This window comes from Aegilops tauschii, chromosome 2, assembly GCF_002575655.3.
Source record: "Aegilops tauschii subsp. strangulata cultivar AL8/78 chromosome 2, Aet v6.0, whole genome shotgun sequence".
Lineage (NCBI taxonomy): Eukaryota > Viridiplantae > Streptophyta > Magnoliopsida > Poales > Poaceae > Aegilops > Aegilops tauschii.
The window spans coordinates 164294349-164313428 of NC_053036.3; the positions used below are offsets into that span (position 1 = coordinate 164294349).

The 19080-nt window shown below is 48.6% G+C and overlaps 1 protein-coding gene across 1 annotated transcript; it reads left to right on the forward strand.

The window, feature by feature from the left end:
- The first annotated feature begins 323 nt into the window (after positions 1-323).
- LOC109743060 (aquaporin PIP2-1) lies at positions 324-3070 on the forward strand. Its single transcript, XM_020302141.4, has 3 exons — positions 324-1109; positions 2377-2517; positions 2615-3070. The coding sequence occupies exons 1-3, from the start codon at positions 492-494 to the stop codon at positions 2726-2728; spliced, it is 873 nt and encodes a 290-aa protein (XP_020157730.1). The 5' UTR covers positions 324-491; the 3' UTR covers positions 2729-3070.
- The last annotated feature ends 16010 nt before the right edge of the window (positions 3071-19080 follow it).

Sequence of the window (19080 nt, forward strand, 5' to 3'; positions counted from 1 at the left end):
TAGAGAAGAAACACGCATGGTGGTCATTTTGTCACAATGCTCAGTCGGCAAGCTCTCCAAACTTCTAATGGAGGAAAGAGATATCCGTGAATCCTGGAACCTGGCGTTTGCACCTGCATCGCAGCACATGCCCCAACAGCTTATCCACCTCACCTCACTGCAGCAGAAAAACAAAAGGCCCATTCAGTCTTATCAGTAAATTAAATACTACCCCTACTCGCACAAATAAAATTCTTTTTCTTAAGGTTCCGAAGAAGAAAATACCTAGCTTAGTTTTCAGTTCCATCAAGGACACGAGCCCCTCCGTCCATCGCACACACACCACACCCCCTCGCCTTGTTGTCTTTTACCTACCGTTTCTCCCCCGCTCCATAAATACCACCTTCCTCTCCCTCTCGTCACTCCCCCACCACACACCCCAAGCCCCCACCTCCATTTTTTCCAGCCAGGTTTGCAGCGAGAAGGAACAGCAAGGCTAGCTACACAAGCCGATGGCCAAGGACGAGGTGATGGAGACCGGCGGCGGCGGCGACTTCGCGGCCAAGGACTACACGGACCCGCCGCCGGCCCCGCTGATCGACGCGGCCGAGCTGGCCTCCTGGTCGCTCTACCGCGCCGTCATCGCCGAGTTCATCGCCACGCTGCTCTTCCTCTACATCACCGTGGCCACCGTCATCGGGTACAAGCACCAGACGGACCCGGCGGTGAACAGCGCCGCCGACGCAGCGTGCGGCGGCGTGGGCGTGCTCGGCATCGCCTGGGCCTTCGGCGGCATGATCTTCGTCCTCGTCTACTGCACCGCCGGCATCTCCGGGGGCCACATCAACCCGGCCGTCACCTTCGGCCTCTTCCTGGCGCGCAAGGTGTCCCTGGTCCGCGCGCTGCTCTACATGATTGCGCAGTGCCTCGGCGCCATGTGCGGGGTCGGCCTCGTCAAGGCCTTCCAGAGCGCCTACTTCGTCAGGTACGGCGGCGGCGCCAACACGCTCGCCGCCGGCTACTCCAAGGGCACCGGCCTCGCTGCGGAGATCATCGGCACCTTCGTGCTCGTCTACACCGTCTTCTCCGCCACCGACCCCAAGCGCAGCGCACGCGACTCTCACGTCCCGGTAAGCACCACATGCCATGCCATGCCTTCGGGCCACAGAATTCTTTCGGGAAAGTAAAGTTTTCTTGTTCGTATAAGAAAAGTAAAGCTAGTTGTTAGAGCTTAACTGAAGATGGCATGCCATGAGGATAGATCGTCCAAATGAGGAGGATGATGCATACGTATGAACAAAAGCGGGGGGGGGGGGGGGGGGGGGGGGGGGGGGGGGGCAAGAATATCCTATACGATGAACAAAATGGGTATAATGATACTCCTTTATCCTAGATATATCGTCTGGGATGAACAAAAAGGAGGATAGTACATATGAATGTCATATACTGTATTTTCTTTTGAAAAGAAATAAGTGCTGCCATGATGCTTTAAAAAAATGCTTTGTCCTTAACAGCAGACATAAGTCTTCCCGTAGGCGTAAATGTGGGTGGTAACAGTTGTACTGGCGCTGCAATTGACGAGGGATGAAGAATCCAGATGCATCTAGTACTAGAGTAGTACACGTCCGCGTGGCAGACACTCAGACAGTCACTACTGTGATAAGTATGTTTACTATTCGAGTTAAGTCCCATCTCATCCATGGCCTTGGCCCATGTGGCCCCAACAGTAAGCCGAGCTGTTTGGGTGTGATAACACGTGGTCGATTTCGTCCAGCGCTGGCTGGTGAATTATTGCCCAGGGCCCCCACCCTGACATCCACGATGAATTATTGGTCTTGTAGTACAAATCACCTCTCGTTGGCAGCATGTGGCTAGCTAAATTCAGAGTTACACGATCTAAAAAGTTGAGAGTTACTACTCTGGGTTTGGGTGCTTCTGTCCGGTGATGGCATCCCTTTTCGCGAGGGCACTAGTGAAGGTGCGGTTTCGTGGTGACAAAACGTGATGTTCGGCCGCTTTGCCCGATCCCGTCAAAATATGCCATCGTACTGGTAGTCACTGGCTCTGGTCTTTTGGGGCGGTGAACCGCGCACTGAGGCTGGCGTATGTTCCCGGAGGGAGAGGGAACAGGAGCCTTCACTCCACGCTCGTTGCCGCTCCACCTAGTTTCCTTCCGGTTCAATCAAAAGGGGCGGCAAGTGGCCGGCCTTTCACGACTTTGGGTGTCCTCCAGCACTCACATGATGCGGACGGCCGGAGCACGCACGGCCATGCCATGCTTGGAGAACCAGCAACCTGAAAACGACCCGGCATGGGGAGTGCCGATTAGTTCAGTTGAGAAAGTAATTTGGAGGGGCCTCATGCTATTATGTTTGCTTTGCTTGTGTCTTTCTCCAGGTGCTGGCGCCCCTCCCGATCGGCTTCGCCGTGTTCATGGTCCACCTGGCCACCATCCCCATCACCGGCACCGGCATCAACCCGGCCCGGAGCCTGGGGGCCGCCGTCATCTACAACAAGGACAAGGCCTGGGATGATCAGGTAGAGCACTATCTATTCACTTGCACGCTCCAAACCACCGTTCCATTTTCATGTTAAGTTGCCTTGATCTCATCTTGGCTTGATTTGTTTGTTGCAGTGGATCTTCTGGGTCGGCCCCATGATCGGCGCGGCGATCGCGGCCTTCTACCACCAGTACATCCTCAGGGCCGGCGCCATCAAGGCCCTCGGCTCCTTCAGGAGCAACGCGTAACAAGTTATCATCCATGTCATCTGTATGCAAGACTGAAGCAATGGCGACCCGTGTTGTGTCCATCCATCCAGAGAGAAATGCGCTTTTGCAACTTCTCGACAGTTCAGTTCGGCCGCCGCAATGGTCGTGTTATTATGTGTCGGCAGCTGCATATGCGTAGTACGTGGTCCGGTCATGCGTGCCGTGTCTTGTAATTCGGTCCATGGGATCGCTTGTCTTAATTAGCCCGCATTGCTTTTCCTACTTGTATTTAAATTTAGCGACCATATGTATGATCGATCCAACGTCGCCACCTTTCTATCTAAGTCATCAATCCACCAAGCAAGTGATCATCCCAAATAAGTGTTCTCTCTTGTCTTGTTTGTGACGAGTGGTGGTACTCTTGCTTTCTATCTTGTTGCTTCTTTGCCGATGTGAATCCTCAAGCCCGAATGATCATATGTCGGGTGATGCGCCAACTCTTGTTTTCTGCCCTTGCATGTCCTGCTGCTCTACGGTCTCATCCACAATTTATTTTTTTCGCTGATAACTACCAAGTCAGGGGTCGGCTGTTTCAAAAAACACAAAACGCTCGGTGCTTTGCAATTGATCATGATTATGACAGTTGGGGCCTACATGTAAGAAAACTGATAGAGTGGACCGTTAAGTTGCACGTTATGACAAATGGGACCCATGTGTCAGCCTCACAAAAATCCCCAATACAAAAAAAACAAAATCCCCAAACTCGTTCCTGTCTTCTTCCTTCGATCAGATCGGGACGCAGAGAGGATCCCACCCTCCCGATGCAGTTGCCCGTCGCTAGCCTGCGGCGCGCCGCCGCACCTGGGAGTCGTCGGATCTGCTCTGGCCCTTCGCCCTGCGCCTCCCCGCCGTTCCTCCCCTCGACGGGATACCAACGCCGCCGTCCGCCTGCCTCGACCCGATGGAATCGAGCGGCATCAACTGTTGCGCCCCTGCATCAAAGCTTGCCGGAAACAGGTCGCTGACCGCTGGCCTCTCCCCTCCATCCTCCCTCGTTCTACAACGGGAGGAGCCGACTAGGTGGCGGGTGGAGGCGCTCCGGCGTCGGGCGGAGCCCTCCTTGTGAGCTGAAGGAGGGGCTGGCGAGGGAGCTCAGCCTCCACCTCCTGGTGCCCCAACCTCCGGCGTGCTCTCCTAGGTGCGTGGACGAGGGCGCCGGCAGCAAGCGGCTCGATGTCGATGCAGGGCAGGGGTCAATGCGGCGATGCGAAGCAGTTGCCGGCGACGTGCGACGACGCCGAGGAGACGGGAGTTCCAATGGTGGCGCGGCAGTTCGTGCGGCGGCCCGTCCCGTGGTCCGACCTGGCTTGGCATGCGGCAGGTGGTGGAGGTGCGGTGGTGGAGGTGGTGGAGAAGGGAGAGAAGAAAAAATAAGAGGAAGAAGAGAGAACTTACATGTGGGTCCCACATGTAAGTTAACGGTCAAACAAACAGAATATTTAGGAGTGGGTCCAACCTGTCAGAAAATGGCTTAAATCGCTAACGATGAGCGTTTTGTGTTTTTTGAAACAGCCGACCCTTGATTTGGTAATGCGAAAAAAATAAATTTGGTAGTTTTTTGGAACCCTAACCTGTAAAGTAGTAGCTTTATGCTATTTACTCACTCAGCGGAGATGTCTCTTTCTCTCACTTTTGTTCCTTGATTCCTATATAGCTATCACTTGTCATGATCCTTACACCTATCATGGGATGTTATCATCCAGCAGGATTCTTTTCTTTGGATTGGAGATAGGGTTGCATGTCTTTTTCATTACGACCCAAGGCCAAACAAACCCTTGTCTCATAATGGGGGCGATTTGTTTCCATCAATTCCACCCTAAGTAATATGGTTTGGTTTTATACATGGTGTCTTTCCTTTTCTCTTGTCGAAAGGGGTTCTGTAGAGATTGGACTACATTCGGCCATGATTTTTTGGCAGTGTGATGATGACTCGAGAAATACCGGTTAGATAGGTGGAATGTGTTATGCCAGTCTTAAAGTGATACGGGAGCCGGCCATCCAATGTTGGCCGCATACATTTTAAATCAAATTTGACCAAACACGACGAATTTCATGCAAACAGGGTGTAATTTATTTAAGTTCAGACATAATTTACATAAAATAGAAGATATTCCGTCTGTTCAATTGTAAAACCTAAAAAAACACTAACTTGTGGTGGACGGTGACCTCATACGCCACGGTGGAGTCGTTTCAGTGGTCCTTCCAGCAGCGAAAGTGCACGAGGTTAGGGCGGATGTGGTGGACAGGCCGCGGTTCTATAGGACGTTCTCCGCCGCGAGATCGAGGAGGGGGCACTCACGGGCGTGCGCTCGCGCCGCCATCCTTGCCGTTGGCCCTGCACCGTGATGAAGGAGATCTATGTGAGTCGTCTGTGTTCCCGTGTCTCATCAGCTCCTCTGTCTCGATGTGATTTTCTGGTGTCTCATCTGCTCCCTTTCATGTAGTAGTAGCAGTAGCAGTTGTAGCAGCGCACATATGGCTAACAACAGTCACGCTGGTGAGGTCAGACGCGTCCACAGCAGCAAGACCGTGAAGACCCTCCTCAAAGAGCGAACACATCTATGATATACACGAACGCGCGCCCAAATTATCTTTTTTTTTTGCGAAAATGATCCAGATCTATTATCAAAGTTCACCGGGAGTACAAAGCACTTCAAACATAATAGAAATTACATCGAGATTCTGAAACCACCGAACGACTGCTACCGTCACCAAAAGTCGCTTCTACCCTACCGGAGTCGTCTTGACCATGTCGATGACAATCGGGAAGTCTTCGCGCATGTGCCCCTAAGGACCAGCTGTCGGTGTCAAAACCGGCAGATCTCTGGTAGGGGGTCCCGAGCTGTGTGTCATGGATCGATGGGTAACAGGAGACAGGGGACACGATGTTTACCCAGGTTTGGGCCCTCTTAATGGAGGTAATACCCTACTTCCTGCTTGATTCATCTTGATGAGTATAGAGATTACAAGAGTTGATCTACCCCGAGATCATATGTTGTGGTCTAAACCCTAGGGGTATGATGATTAATGTTCTCATGATCTATCGACTAGCCTGGCCTTAGCTTATATAATGCACCAGAGGCCTAGGATAACAAGAGTCCTAGCCGGATACGTTGGTGGAGAGAAGTCCTTGTCTTGATCACCAAGTCTTGCGGAATACTCCTTGTATGCGGCATGGGCTACCCGAAGTGGCCCATGAGTGAACCGCCATGGGGGTCCTCGGCCCGATCCACCTGGTCGGGAGGCGATGTGGTGAGTAACCCCTAGTCCAGGACACCGTTAGTAGCCTCCTGAACCGGTCTTCAAGTTGGGAACGCTCCTCAATCCTTCCGAACTGTTCTTCATCTTCGGTCGCGGGTCTTGAAAACTGGTTCAACAAATCTTCTCATCTTCGATCTTGAGGATCGCCGAAGTAAATCCGAAGAGTTTACACGTCGGGTATCCGAGTAGCCCCTTTAAGTTCTTGGCCTTTATCAATGCCTTATTATTATTTGTTACGCAACACCTCGGGTTTGAAGTTGTTCCTGTGCGGCGGTGTCCTCTTGCATCCGAGCTCCAAAGCCGGACTGCATTCGAGATATCTTTTGCAGCCGAGCACCAACGTCGGACTATATCCGAGCTCCAACGACGGACTATATCCGAGGTGTCATAGATCACCTTGGCTTGAAAAAGTTTGAAGGAGGCTATCCGAGTTTGACGCTGAAAAGTTCTCTATGGAACGAGCCATTCGAATCCGGGCTTTATGCCGGACCACTTCCGAGCTCCAACGATGGTCAGCGTCCGAGGTGTCGTAAACTACCTCGGTATTTTAAAGGATTGAACGAATTCAACCGAGCTTAATGCCGGAAATGCCCTCTATGGAGCCAGCCACTGGCGCCCGAGCTTTATGCCGGACTGCTTCCGAGGTGGTGCACCACCCCGACCGCGGGCTGATTTTTGGGAATATTTTTTATTGGTGCAATTTACTCTCTGCCGAGATATATAGCCAGTATATGTATATCCAGTAGCCCTCAAGGTGTGTGTCGGTCTAAACCCGAGATGCACCTGAAGGAAAACATAAAACTGCTGATCCTGGTAGCCCTGAGACACAGGTCGATTTGCAAAATCATCCTAAGGATCAACTCCTAGCTCGGCAGCATATGTAGGAATAGAAACGCAGTTTAATATATTAGAAATAATGATTGGCGGACAGGTCCCTGAGAGAGGGTTGTGAGAAGTCGCCGTGATATATTAGCTTGATGCCGGATAAGTCCCAGATGGTACTTACTGTTGTCCGAAGACGCGCTTGCCCATAGTTCCGTCATGCCGAACACTGGGCACTTTGAATTCTCTGCATTGAATAAGCAATGCAGTAGCCCCCGAGACACTGGTCGGGTGGCAACACCAGATCAGGGGATCGATGTGCCCCTTTAATATTAGTAAATGATAAGCCCGAAGCCCAGTAGCCCCCGAGCCTTAATGCGGGTCCGGGTGGCCGAATTAAGGATCAATATCCAGAGTAAAATCATAATTTATGTGTAATGATTCTATGTATCCAAGTACTTTACATCATTAATGCTCGAATCTGCATTGTACAAAACTTTGTTGACCGACCATCGGCTTCCACCTCCTCGGCAAGTAGCAAGGAGTGTTTGTCCTACTTTATAAAGCTTTTATAAGGGCGAAGATTTACGACAAACAAGGCAATCCAGCCATACGGTTTATAAACAAAGGTACGCAGAGAGATATGTTATATTACTGTTTAACCTAAGAAATGTCTTCCAAAGAAAATAGTCACGCTATCGGTTCCTTTCTTTGGGTTGTCATGCTAAGCATGATCATGAAACCTCAGTTCCGATCAATGTGGGAGCAAAATATTTAGTTTGGGAAAAGTTCCCGAACTATGTGGTCTTTAGCGAACCCAAATTTTCACTTCCGTCATTGCCGACCAATTATATCCTTTAAGATGGCTAGCTTTCAGCTTCACCCAGTCTAAGGTACTAACCCGGATGACCCGGTAGTAACAATCATAGAGGTGTTCCCTTTACCGCCTAGCCGAACAATCGGGAACATAGGGGTAATCGCAGGAGCCAGGCAACCCAGCTTGGCCGAAATCTTAAGTCAAATTGATGCATATTTATGGCTTTATGACGATGATTACGGAAGGCGGCCCATGTATATTAAATACAAATGCCGATGATATGTTTATTTTGACTCCGTTGCGACCATTTATCAGTTGAAAGTGGCCCATCGTCGGCTTCCACCCCCTTGCAGATGCTTGTTAACCCACAAGTATAGGGGATAAATTGTAGCATCTTTCGATAAGTAAGAGTGTCGAACCCAAGGAGGAGCTAAAGGTAAAAAAATATTCCCTCAAGTTCTATCGACCACCGATACAACTCTACGCATGCTTAACGTTCTCTTTACCTAAACCAAGTATGAAACTAGAAGTACTTTGTAGGTGTTGTTGGATAGGTTTGCAAGAATATAAAGAGCACGTGAATAAAAACTAGGGGCTGTTTAGATAAAGACACAATAAAGTTAGTATAACGAGTGTGGAAAAGTGGTGGTAGGAGTTGCGAAATTGTCCCTAAGCAATTGACTACTTTACTAGACCGATAGCAAGTTTTATGTGGGAGAGGCCACTACTAGCATGTCATCCCTGACTTGGAATTCTATGTACTTATGATTGGAACTATTAGCAAGCATCCGCAACTACTAACGTACATTAAGGTAAAACCCAACCATAGCATTAAGATATATCGCCCCCCCCTTAAATCCCGTATGCATCAATTTCTATGCTAGGTTGAAGCTTCTGTCACTCTTGCCCTCCAATACATAGTCCTATCAACATACAACTAACACTATGGTGTGATCCACGCGCGCGCTCATATGATGGGCACCAAAGGACAACACCATAACCACAAGCAAATTAAACCAATCATAGCAATTCACCAATTACTAATAGGACAACGAAAATCTACTCAGACATCATAGGATGGCAACACATCATTGGATAATAATATGAAGCATAAAGCACCATGTTCAAGTAGAGGGTACAGCGGGTTGCGGGAGAGTGGACCGCTGTAGATAGATGGGGGAAGGTGATGGAGATGTTGGTGAAGATGACGGAGGTGTTGGTGTAGATCGCCGTCGCACGATGATGGCCCCAGCGGCGTCCCGGCGCCACCGGGAGAGAGGGGGAGAGGGCCCCCCTTCTTCTTCTTCTTCTTCCTTGACCTTCTCCCTAGATGGGAGAAGGGTTTGCCCTTTGGTCCTTGGCTTCCATGCCATGGGAGGGGCGAGAGCCCCTCCGATTGGATCTGTCTCTCTGTCTCTCTGTTTCTGCGCTCTGTGATTTTGCCCTTTCACCGTTTTTTAAATTCCCGGAGATCCGTAACTCCGATTGGGCTGAAATTTGGACACAATTTTTATCCAGATGTTGGCTTTCTTGCGGCGAAAGAAGGGCACCAACCGCCTTACGGGGCGGCCACGAGGGCCTAGGGCGCGCCTAACCCCCTGGGGCGCGCCCCTCACCCTCATGGGCCCCTCGGGCATCGTCTCGCGTTGATTCCACTTCTCAAATTTCACATATATTCCAAAAAAAATCTCCGTCAGTTTTTATCCCGTTTGAACTCCGTTTGATATGGATTTTCTGCGAAACAAAAAAACATGCAACAAACAGGAACGGGCACTAGATCAATACGTTAGTCCCAAAAATAGTATAAAAAGTTGCCAAAAGTATGTAAAAGTTGTAGAATATTGGCATGGAACAATCAAAAATTATAGATACGATGGAGACGTATCAATGCTACGCAGGGTGTTTCCGCAATAACAAACAACCCTTAGCCGACGTCTCGGTGCCCGAAGGTGGTTGTGTTAGAGGAAACAAGGCAATCAGATATGCAGGCTTTATAACTTTCACTTAGTCATATGAGCTTAAAGTTGGGAGGCCAGCTGCGAGCCCCTGGTTAGTGTTCGGCGACGGCCGAGGTCAAGCCGTAAACACTTCGGCCAATGTTATGAACGGCCCGTCATTTAACATAGTCATCGGATCGCTGACCAGTTTACGCTTATTGTGATAGTCAGTTTTTGGCTTTCTCCATTGAGGTGCTTAACCATGCGAGCTGGAAGCACAATCGCAGTGGTTCTCCCTTTGCACACCTAGCCAAACAAAGCGGAACGTAGGAGGCAAGCACAGGAGTCGGGCAACCCAACCATTGACCGAAGACACAATTAGAAACCGATGCATATATAGCAATATCCGAGAATGTTTTTGCCGAATCTCTAAAGGTGTCCGGCGTTGCACTGCGAGACTTATGCTGGAAACACACAAATAGTTTAAAAGTGCCATAGGCTTGGAAAACCAAAAAACTTCAGTAAAAACTTGATGTCGGAACTAGATCAAGTGTTCGGTGACAATCCAAAAATTGGAGAAAAAAGAAAAAAATTGCGCTTCTGTCGTGTTTTAACATGACACATCCGATCTCAAGAATTTCAAGCGGGTCAGCCTACGGCTTCAAGCTCCTTATCCCGAAGGCGGAGTACTTCTCCGAGGCCAGTTTAGCGAACTAAACTCGAGCGGCTTTTAGAGAGAAGACATGCTATCCGGTTATTGACCATACACTCGAGTCGAAAAAGGAGCGGTAGAAAAAGACTTTGCAATGACCAAGAAGAAAACACATTTACTATAAAACGGCTCATACTAATTTAAGAGCCCCGAAGTGACTTGGGTAAAAGAATTTTATGTAAAATGATTGTGAGTCTTTTTATCATATGGATGGGTCGTACAACCCTTACATGGTCTCTTGGCATGAAATTGGGTACTTTTCATCTATGGCGAGATGGAAGTTATCTGCAAAGAATGCCAACTTAGGCGGAAGTTAGTAGTTCTCCTATGCCAACATGAACACTTCGCGCATCTGTTTCTCCATCCGTTCTCTTCACATAAGAAGCCAGCCGCCTACTCCTACTATTGGGTCGGTTGGTCGGTCAAGTGAACCACGCCCAGCCCGGATCACCAGCTAAGGCCCCTAAATGACCGCTCAGTGATAAAGGAGGTGGGGGTGCTTTATTGGAGTTATCTGACACCAAGGAGGAAGGAATAGAGATTACTTTTCCAAGACAGAAGAGAAGCAAGCAACGGATTGAGCAACTAGCGCGAAAGCCGTTGTGTTCTTAAGGGAACGTGCAAATCACCCAATCATATTAGGATGGATCCAATGGGAGGAGCTTATGCCCTCAAAAAAATACACTAGTTTCTTAAATAAAAAATAAAAAAGATTTTGTTGGTTGGTTGAACTTGCTTTTTAGGTGCGGTGCGTGCGGGTCTAGTTTCATTTATGAGTGCTAGCAGTGCCCAAAATGCCTCTAGAAAGATCAGACAGCTTTAGAGGTCTCCCCTTTAACCTAGTACTCTTAGGAAGGCCGGGTTAACCTTCTACTATTAAGGGGTTTCTATTAGTTAGTAACAAAGCCGGCAGTATGCGTTATGCCGCAATAGGTACTAGTATCATTATAGCAAGTTATTTGACTTGATTCCGATCTTTGAATCGAATTGGATTTTTTGTCTTAAAGTGAGGGCGATGAGTGGGGAAGGAAGCCTCGGACAAGAAGGATTTCTTTTACGAGCGCTAGAGGGACGAGCTAGATACCCTTTCTATATGACAAGTCCAATCTCCAGTTAGTCAGATCCATGCATCGAAGATGGGAGCCGACTTCCCTAGAGCCTCCGGTATCACAGCCGAGACAGCGACGGGTTCTCCACCCATACGGGGATGAGTCTCGGAGGCTATGTTCCTTTTTGCTTTTTTTGCGGGATCATTAAGAGCATACTGCGAGTAGGAAGTGGAATTAATACAATGAATTCAGAAGCATCAAACCTCTCTTTTTCGAAAAAATCGAAACACATCGAAATGGTACCAGCCGAAAACCAAAGTGGAACGGAGAGAACGGAGAGTCAGTTACAATGAAAAACTTGTGGACACCGAACAGGTGGCACGAAATGCTCGTTCAGCCTCTGACTCTCGTGGGTAAACTCCTACTTGATTAGTTAGAACTTCTCTGTCTCATTTTTTCTGTATTGATCACTTACCCACGCTATAAGAAGAAGGGCGTCTGTAAAGCCCACGATGCGGCTATATCTCCCACGTGTCGAGGCACGACTTAGAGGCATAACCGCATAGTGGTTTTGTCGCAAGAAGGGTCATCTTCACACAATCCCATGTAATGAACAAGAATGGGATAAAGAGTTGGCTTACAATCGCCACTTCACACAATACATGAATATAATTCATACATCATCCAAAATACAATCATATAGACCAACTACGGTCAAAATCCAGATGAAAATAAGACAACCCCAAATGCTAGATCCCCGATCGTCCCAACTGGGCTCCACTACTGATCATCAGGAAAAGACACATAGTAACGACCACGTTCCTCGTCGAACTCCCACTTGAGATCGACGCCATCATCTGCACTGGCATCGTCGGCACCTGGAACTGTTTTGGTAGAATCTGTGAGTCACGAGGACTCAGCAATCTCACACCCGCGAGATCAAGACTATTTAAGCTTATAGGAAAGGATGGTGAAATGTGGTGGAGCTGCAGCGGCAATAAGCATATATGGTGGCTAACTTGCGCAAAAGAGAGCGAGAAGAGAAGCAACGGAGCGGTCGTCATCTAGCAATGACCAAGAAGTGATCCTGAACTCCTACTTACGTCATACATAACTCAGACCGTGTTCACTTCCCGGACTCCGCCGAGAAGAGGCCATCACGGCTACACACGCAGTTGATGTATTTTAATTGGGTCAAGTGACAAGTTCTCTACAACCGGACATTAACAAATTCCCATCTGCCTCATAACCGCGGGCACGGCTTTCGAAAGATATTACCCTGCAGGGGTGTCCCAACTTAGCCCATCATAAGCTCTCATGGTCAACGAAGGATAAACCTTCTCCCGAAAAGACCCGATCAGTCTCGGAATCCCGGTTTACAAGACATTTCGACAATGGTAAAATAAGACCAGCAAAGCCGCCCGAATGTGCCGACAAATCCCGATAGGAGCTGCACATATCTCGTTCTCAGGGCACACCGGATAAGTCAAGCTACGAGTAAAACCAGACCTCGAGTTTCCCCGAGGTGGCCCCGCAGGCTGCTCGGTTCGGACCAACACTCGAAGGAGCACTGGCCCGGGGGGGTTAAAATAAGATGACCCTCGGGCTCGCGAAAACCCGGGGGAAAAGGCTTAGGCGGCAAATGGTAAAACCAAAGTTGGGCCTTGCTGGAGGAGTTTTATTCAAGGCGAACTGTCAAGGGGGTCCCATAAATCACCCGACCGCGTAAGGAACGCAAACTCAAGGAACATAATCCCGATATAACAGTAACTAGGGCGGCAAGAGTGGAACAAAACACCAGGCATAAGGCCGAGCCTTCCACCATTTACCAAAATATAAAGATGCATAGATTAAATAAGAGATATTGTGATATCCCAACATATCCATGTTCCGACATGGAACAAACTTCAACTTCACCTGCAACTAGCAACGCTATAAGAAGGGCTGAGCAAAAGCGGTAACTTAGCCAAACAATGGTTTGCTAGGAAAGGATGGTTAGAGGCTGACATGACAAAATGGGTGACATGATATAGCAAGTGATAGGTAGCGCAGCATGGCAATAGAGCGAACAACTAGCATAGCAAAGATATAAGTGATTTCGAGGGGTGGTCATCTTGCCTGCAAGGTTCTCAGAGTTGGCGAAAGCTTGATCCACGTAAGCGTACTCAACAGGTTCCTCATTCACGAACTCGTCTCCCGGCTCTACCCAAGACAAGAACACAAACAAACGGAACCACAATCAACCACGAGAAATGCACAAACAACATGATGCAAAACATGTATGATATGCAAGGTATGATATGCGATGTATATGCGTGCTCCGGAAGGAAAATGATGAACAAGGCAGTAACTTGGCAAACCAAGAATGCCACTGGAAAGATGAGATAATTTCGGTCGAAATCGATATAAAGATCACCGGAAACAGATGCACGGTTTGCAAATGGCAAGCAAAACAAGAATGACACGAATCTGCGATTAACAGCATGATAGCACTTAAAATGCAACAAACAACAATGCTACAGCACTCCAACATAGCAACAAAGCACATGGAAGTAATCTACAGGAGATGCTTGACAAAAGATGAACAATGAGCTACGGCTAGATCACAACATATCAAGCCCAAACAAGCATGGCAAAAGTGCAAAAGATAACAGGATCACAGACTTGGTGAAAAACTGGACATGGCAGAAATCAGCATCAGGTAGCAATGTTCAGAGCATGAAATCAACCTGCTATAGGAACTTAACATAGCAAAACAAGGCATGGCAGTGTTCTACTAAATGCACATGACAAAAGTCCCTTACTGACCATAAGCCAAAAAGGATCAGAAGATATGATGGCAAGCATGTAAACATAGCAAGTTTCGTTATCAGGTTTCAGACTTAGCAGAAAACAGAGCATGGCAGAAATAATAATATGTAGGCCTCTTTGTGAGCTTGATGCACTCACTACAGAGCAATGCACTACAAACCAAGCACACCTAAAGCAAGATGGCATATTTATGAAGCTACCCATGGCAAGAACAATTTCATAGCATGTATGGATCAACTATAATAAGCTTGGCAAAATTGCATATCATGTTAAGAATCTGCCAGAAATATTTTATAGCAAAAGTAGAGCAAGATTGAGTCACGCTATGGCACTCCATAATGGCAAACAAGGGCAGGAATGGATCAATTACAAATATAGCTACAAAACATCCTTACTGAACATCTCCAAAATATGCATGGATCTCTCTGTAGCATCAAGCTTACATGGCAACAAAATAACAGCAGACAAGGACTTAGAGAAATCACCAAGTCCCTGAAATCAGAAACATTACGGGGCCTAGTTTGCATCCTTGTGCTAGTCAGAACCGAGATCACAAAAATACATGGACTACACCACTGGAAAGATGGCATGGCATACTTCAAAACACATGTAGAGCTCATGCCCATAAGATGCACAGATTTAAAGATACAAAAATGACAAATCTCCAAGTTCTGCCAAGAACCAGAAGATAACAGCAACTAGCCCTCTTCCAACAGAGATTCGGGCATCAAGATGACCTCTGATGAACATGGTGCAATTGAACAAAATGAAGAGCATCACGAGACGAACAGTTTGACATATTACACGCGCGAATCAGAGCTACATGCAAGAAGTTACGCACTGAGGAACATGAGAAAATGCTGTAACAGAACCAGGACTTAGAGAAAAATTAGGGGGGCGGGAAAGTCTGACGTGCGTACAGTGCGGATCTCAGATCCGATCGAGGAGGGCTCGGGCCGGGGCGGTGGTGCGGCTCGTCGGCGGGAGGAGAGGAGAGGCCGTAGGGGAGGGGAGGCGACGGCGGGGAGGCCGGAGGAGCTCGGGCTCCGGCGGAGGGAAGGACGCCGACGAGGCGCCGCGGCGGCGGAGCTTGAAGCGGCGGCGGCGGAGCTCCGGAGGTCCGGCGGCGGCGGCGAGCCGGCGGCGGCGCGACCGGCGGGCGGCGGGGCGAGCCGAGGGAGGCGGCGCGGGCAGGCGCGGCCACGGGAGGCGGGCGGCGGCGGGCGCGCGGGCCGCGCGGGCCAGCTGCGGGCCGGGCGGGCCGCGGCGTACGGGCGCGGGCGACGGCGACACGTGGCGGCGGCGCTGCAGGAATTTCGTCCGGCGCCGGGCGGACATGTTCGACGCGCGGAGGGACGAAGCTAGGGTTTGGACTGAGATTCGTATACGGGAGGGGGTGGAGTTTTATAGGTAGAGGGAGTTAGAAGAGTCCAAATGAGGTGCGGTTTTCGCCCACACGATCATGATCGAACGACCTAGAGCATGGAAGAGAGTCTGGTGGGTTCTGGGCTGGTTTTGAGGGGGGTTTTTGCTGGACACTCAAATGGACATTGCGGATGCCCGGTTAACCGTTGGAGTACCAAACGACCTCCAAATGGAACGAAACTTGACCGGTGGTCTCCGGGTGGTATAATAAGGCCACTTCAGAAGCCTCGGTCCATTCCGAGAAAGTTTGACACCCGCACACGAAAGAAAACAAGAGGGGTGCACCGGAGGAGATAGGAGCACCGGATTGCAAAACGGACAACGGGGAAAATGCTCGGATGCATGAGACGAACACGTATGCAAATGCAATGCACATGATGACATGATAAGAAATGCATGACATGAACAACATGCAAAACGAAAGACAAAACCCGACCACGGAGGGAATAACATAGCGCATAGCCGAAAATGGCAAGAGTCGGAGTTACAAATATGGCTAGTTACATGCGGGGTGTTACAGCGTCATGGAAGAGTTTGGGGTCCAAAGCCACACCCAAGTCTCCTTTGATACTTCGGAGTCAGGATTTTTTTTCCAAGGAAGGCGGATTTTCTGCGTTCCGCGTTGACAGCCTCCTCAACCCAAGCTTCCATCTCCTGCTCCAGACATCAGCGGATTACCCAAAAAATCCCTGGGAAAAAAGAAAAGTGCCGATGTCTGGAGCAGGAGATGGAAGCTTGGGTTGAGGAGGCTGTCAACGAGTCATCAAATTTTCAAACTTGCTTTCGGGTTAAGTGTAGAAAATCAATTCAATATTCCTCCATGACAAAGACTAGTTAAGTTTCACTATCTCCTTTCTCAACTCACTAACCATACCAACATTTTGTTCGCCACCCTTGCTTCCTCCTCCACTTGAGCCGTTCTGCGGGGTTATAAGTAACGTAGCCAGCCTAATTTCTAGAATAGGGCTGCGGGCAGGAAGCTCCACGTACGGTTTTGAAGCCGAGCCTTTCCAGCAATGGGAAACACCAGACATATCCCATACTTCTCGCTCCCACCGGCCGGCGTCCCCGAGTGCTACCAAAGTTCCTCTAATTCCTCAGCCAGATATTTCCCTTGCCAGACTTTCTCAAGAGTTCGATGAATTGAAAACCGGTTCTGCTTCGCTCTTGTGTTGCGTAACATATAGGTCGCCAAGGCCTAGAAGTACAAGTGGTCGCCCTAACGGTCACTCTCAAACTCTTTTAAAAGTCCCCGGGGATATAGCCCACTTCTCATTTCTCAACGCTCGGCCAATCATCGGAATGTGTACGAGATACCATAAGGGCCCAATATCTCAATAGCACCCTTGTCTAAAGCTTTGAATGAGACTGAATATCTGAAACGCAGGAACGATCTGACTATTCTTTTCCCTGGCGCAGCTGGGCCATCTTGGACTTGAACCAGAGACCCACCAGTTCTACTATTAATGAAAGCTCTTTCACCCTGCCCGCGGGTAATCCCTTACTGAGCCTTGTTACGACTTCACCCCTGTCGAAGACCCCACCGTGGTATGCGCCAATAAGACCGACTTGTGCATGCTCTGCCGCTCGTAACCTTTTTATTTCTTTTTCTGAATCTTGAGATTGCTTCAATGCATGTGATCCCTCTCCTCAGCCTTCCCCTCTTTCTTTCATCACCGTCAAAAGCAAAGGCTACCAAAAAAACCTTCTCAACTATTGGTAAAGCGGTCATACTTCCTTCGCCTAAAAGAGAATTTAATTTAGCGCCCTCAAGGACAAATGATTGATTTACCTATTCAAAGCAATTTACGCGAGGGCTTTCGTCTTTCTTGGCTTACTCAGGTGATCTAATTAATGGGCAAGCCCCACTCAAAGCAATTCAGTCCCGGAAAGGACTCCATCTTTGGAAAAGCTCGTTTACACCTTGCATCAAATTAAACCACTCCTTCAAACCTTTTCTGCTTTGGGTCTTAAGTGAATGAAAGGGTGGGTTAAAAAACCATGGCCAGGCGCAGTCAATGAACTCATACTAATGCAAGGACTGCTCGCAAGAAAATTCGGAAATGAAAGGTTGGAGATTTAGCATACGCTCTACTATCAATTATAGGTTCACCTATGCCCCAAGAAAGAGGTGCAGAGGTGGAATTCCCAGTACTCAAAATGCATCTCCGCGCGTCTACCTGGCGCTTTTATTAGCCGCCTTGCATGCAAGCGAAGCGCTATTGGCGGCAATTAATAGCTCACTGAGCAATGATTGCCGGATCTTCCCAAGTATAACACGATCCATGAGCGATATCAATGCAGTGACATCCTAGGCGTGAGTACAAATGTGTCGAGGCGTTCTAAGTGCCGCTTGAAGTGATTGCGACAACTACGAAGAAACGACGAATCCCAACTACGGATATATAAGAACCGAAACTGCTCAGAGCATTCCATCCGGCGTAAGCAACTGGATAATCGAATTTACTACTTCGTTAAATGATGGTTGTTTAAAGGTGTCTACCATAGTTTGTTTGGACAATGTCCTTAGTAATCACAAAGCGGTTTGCACACCTTGGACCAGCTGGACAGATGTTCCGGCCTTGTTGGGTTTCAGATTCGTTTTTTGCTAAATGTTACGGCCTAAATGCTGAACTATTGACCCTACTTGTTCGAAAGCACTCTGCTGGACCGACACTGACACTGAGAGACGAAAGCTAGGGGAGCAAATGGGATTAGAGACCCCAGTAGTCCTAGCCATAAACGAACGTGAGGGATTCTAGCTCAAGATCAGGAAAGAGCTTCGTTCCCTCCCGCCTGCTGGCTAGAGTTATACCATCCACTCTTGCTGCTGACTGTGAAGTAGCGTGGTTTTGCCTCAACTCATTCCATGAATGTTGTTTCATTCCCCACGCGGCTGAATCCAACTCAGTCTTTATCCTGCCTTGGAGTTCTCTCTCATAACTGAAGCCACCTGAATCACCCCATCTATCCTCCTGAGGAGAAGTTTGTTTGGTTTCAGATTGCCCAGTGTCTCCCTTTCCCTCTTTCCTTTCACTTTCCTCGCATAACGAAAGCATGATTATTTCTGTTTCCAGAGTAGAATCCGCGGCTCAAATTAAAGCCATGAAACAAGTAGCTGGCAAATCCAAATTGGAACTAGCTCAATTCGCAGAGTGACAAGCCTGAAGTGATCTGTCCAACTAAGTAGAAAAGGACACTAGAGTGTGCTGAACGAACTACTACTTCAATATGTCATTGCAATTTCAAATGGGGCCTATTTGGCCGATTTAGGAGACCAGACGTATGATATATTGTATGTACCAAAGTATTTATATCATATCTGTGTTCAACCAAACTTTAAACGCGTCTTAACCGACCGTCGGCTTTGCCCTCTTCGGTCAAGGACCGAAAAGTGTTATGTTCTTTACCTGTCGAGAATATCGATGGTGTTTCCGATAAACATGCAATCATGCCATAAGGGTGTAACAGACAAAGCGCGCTCAGGGAACTTATGC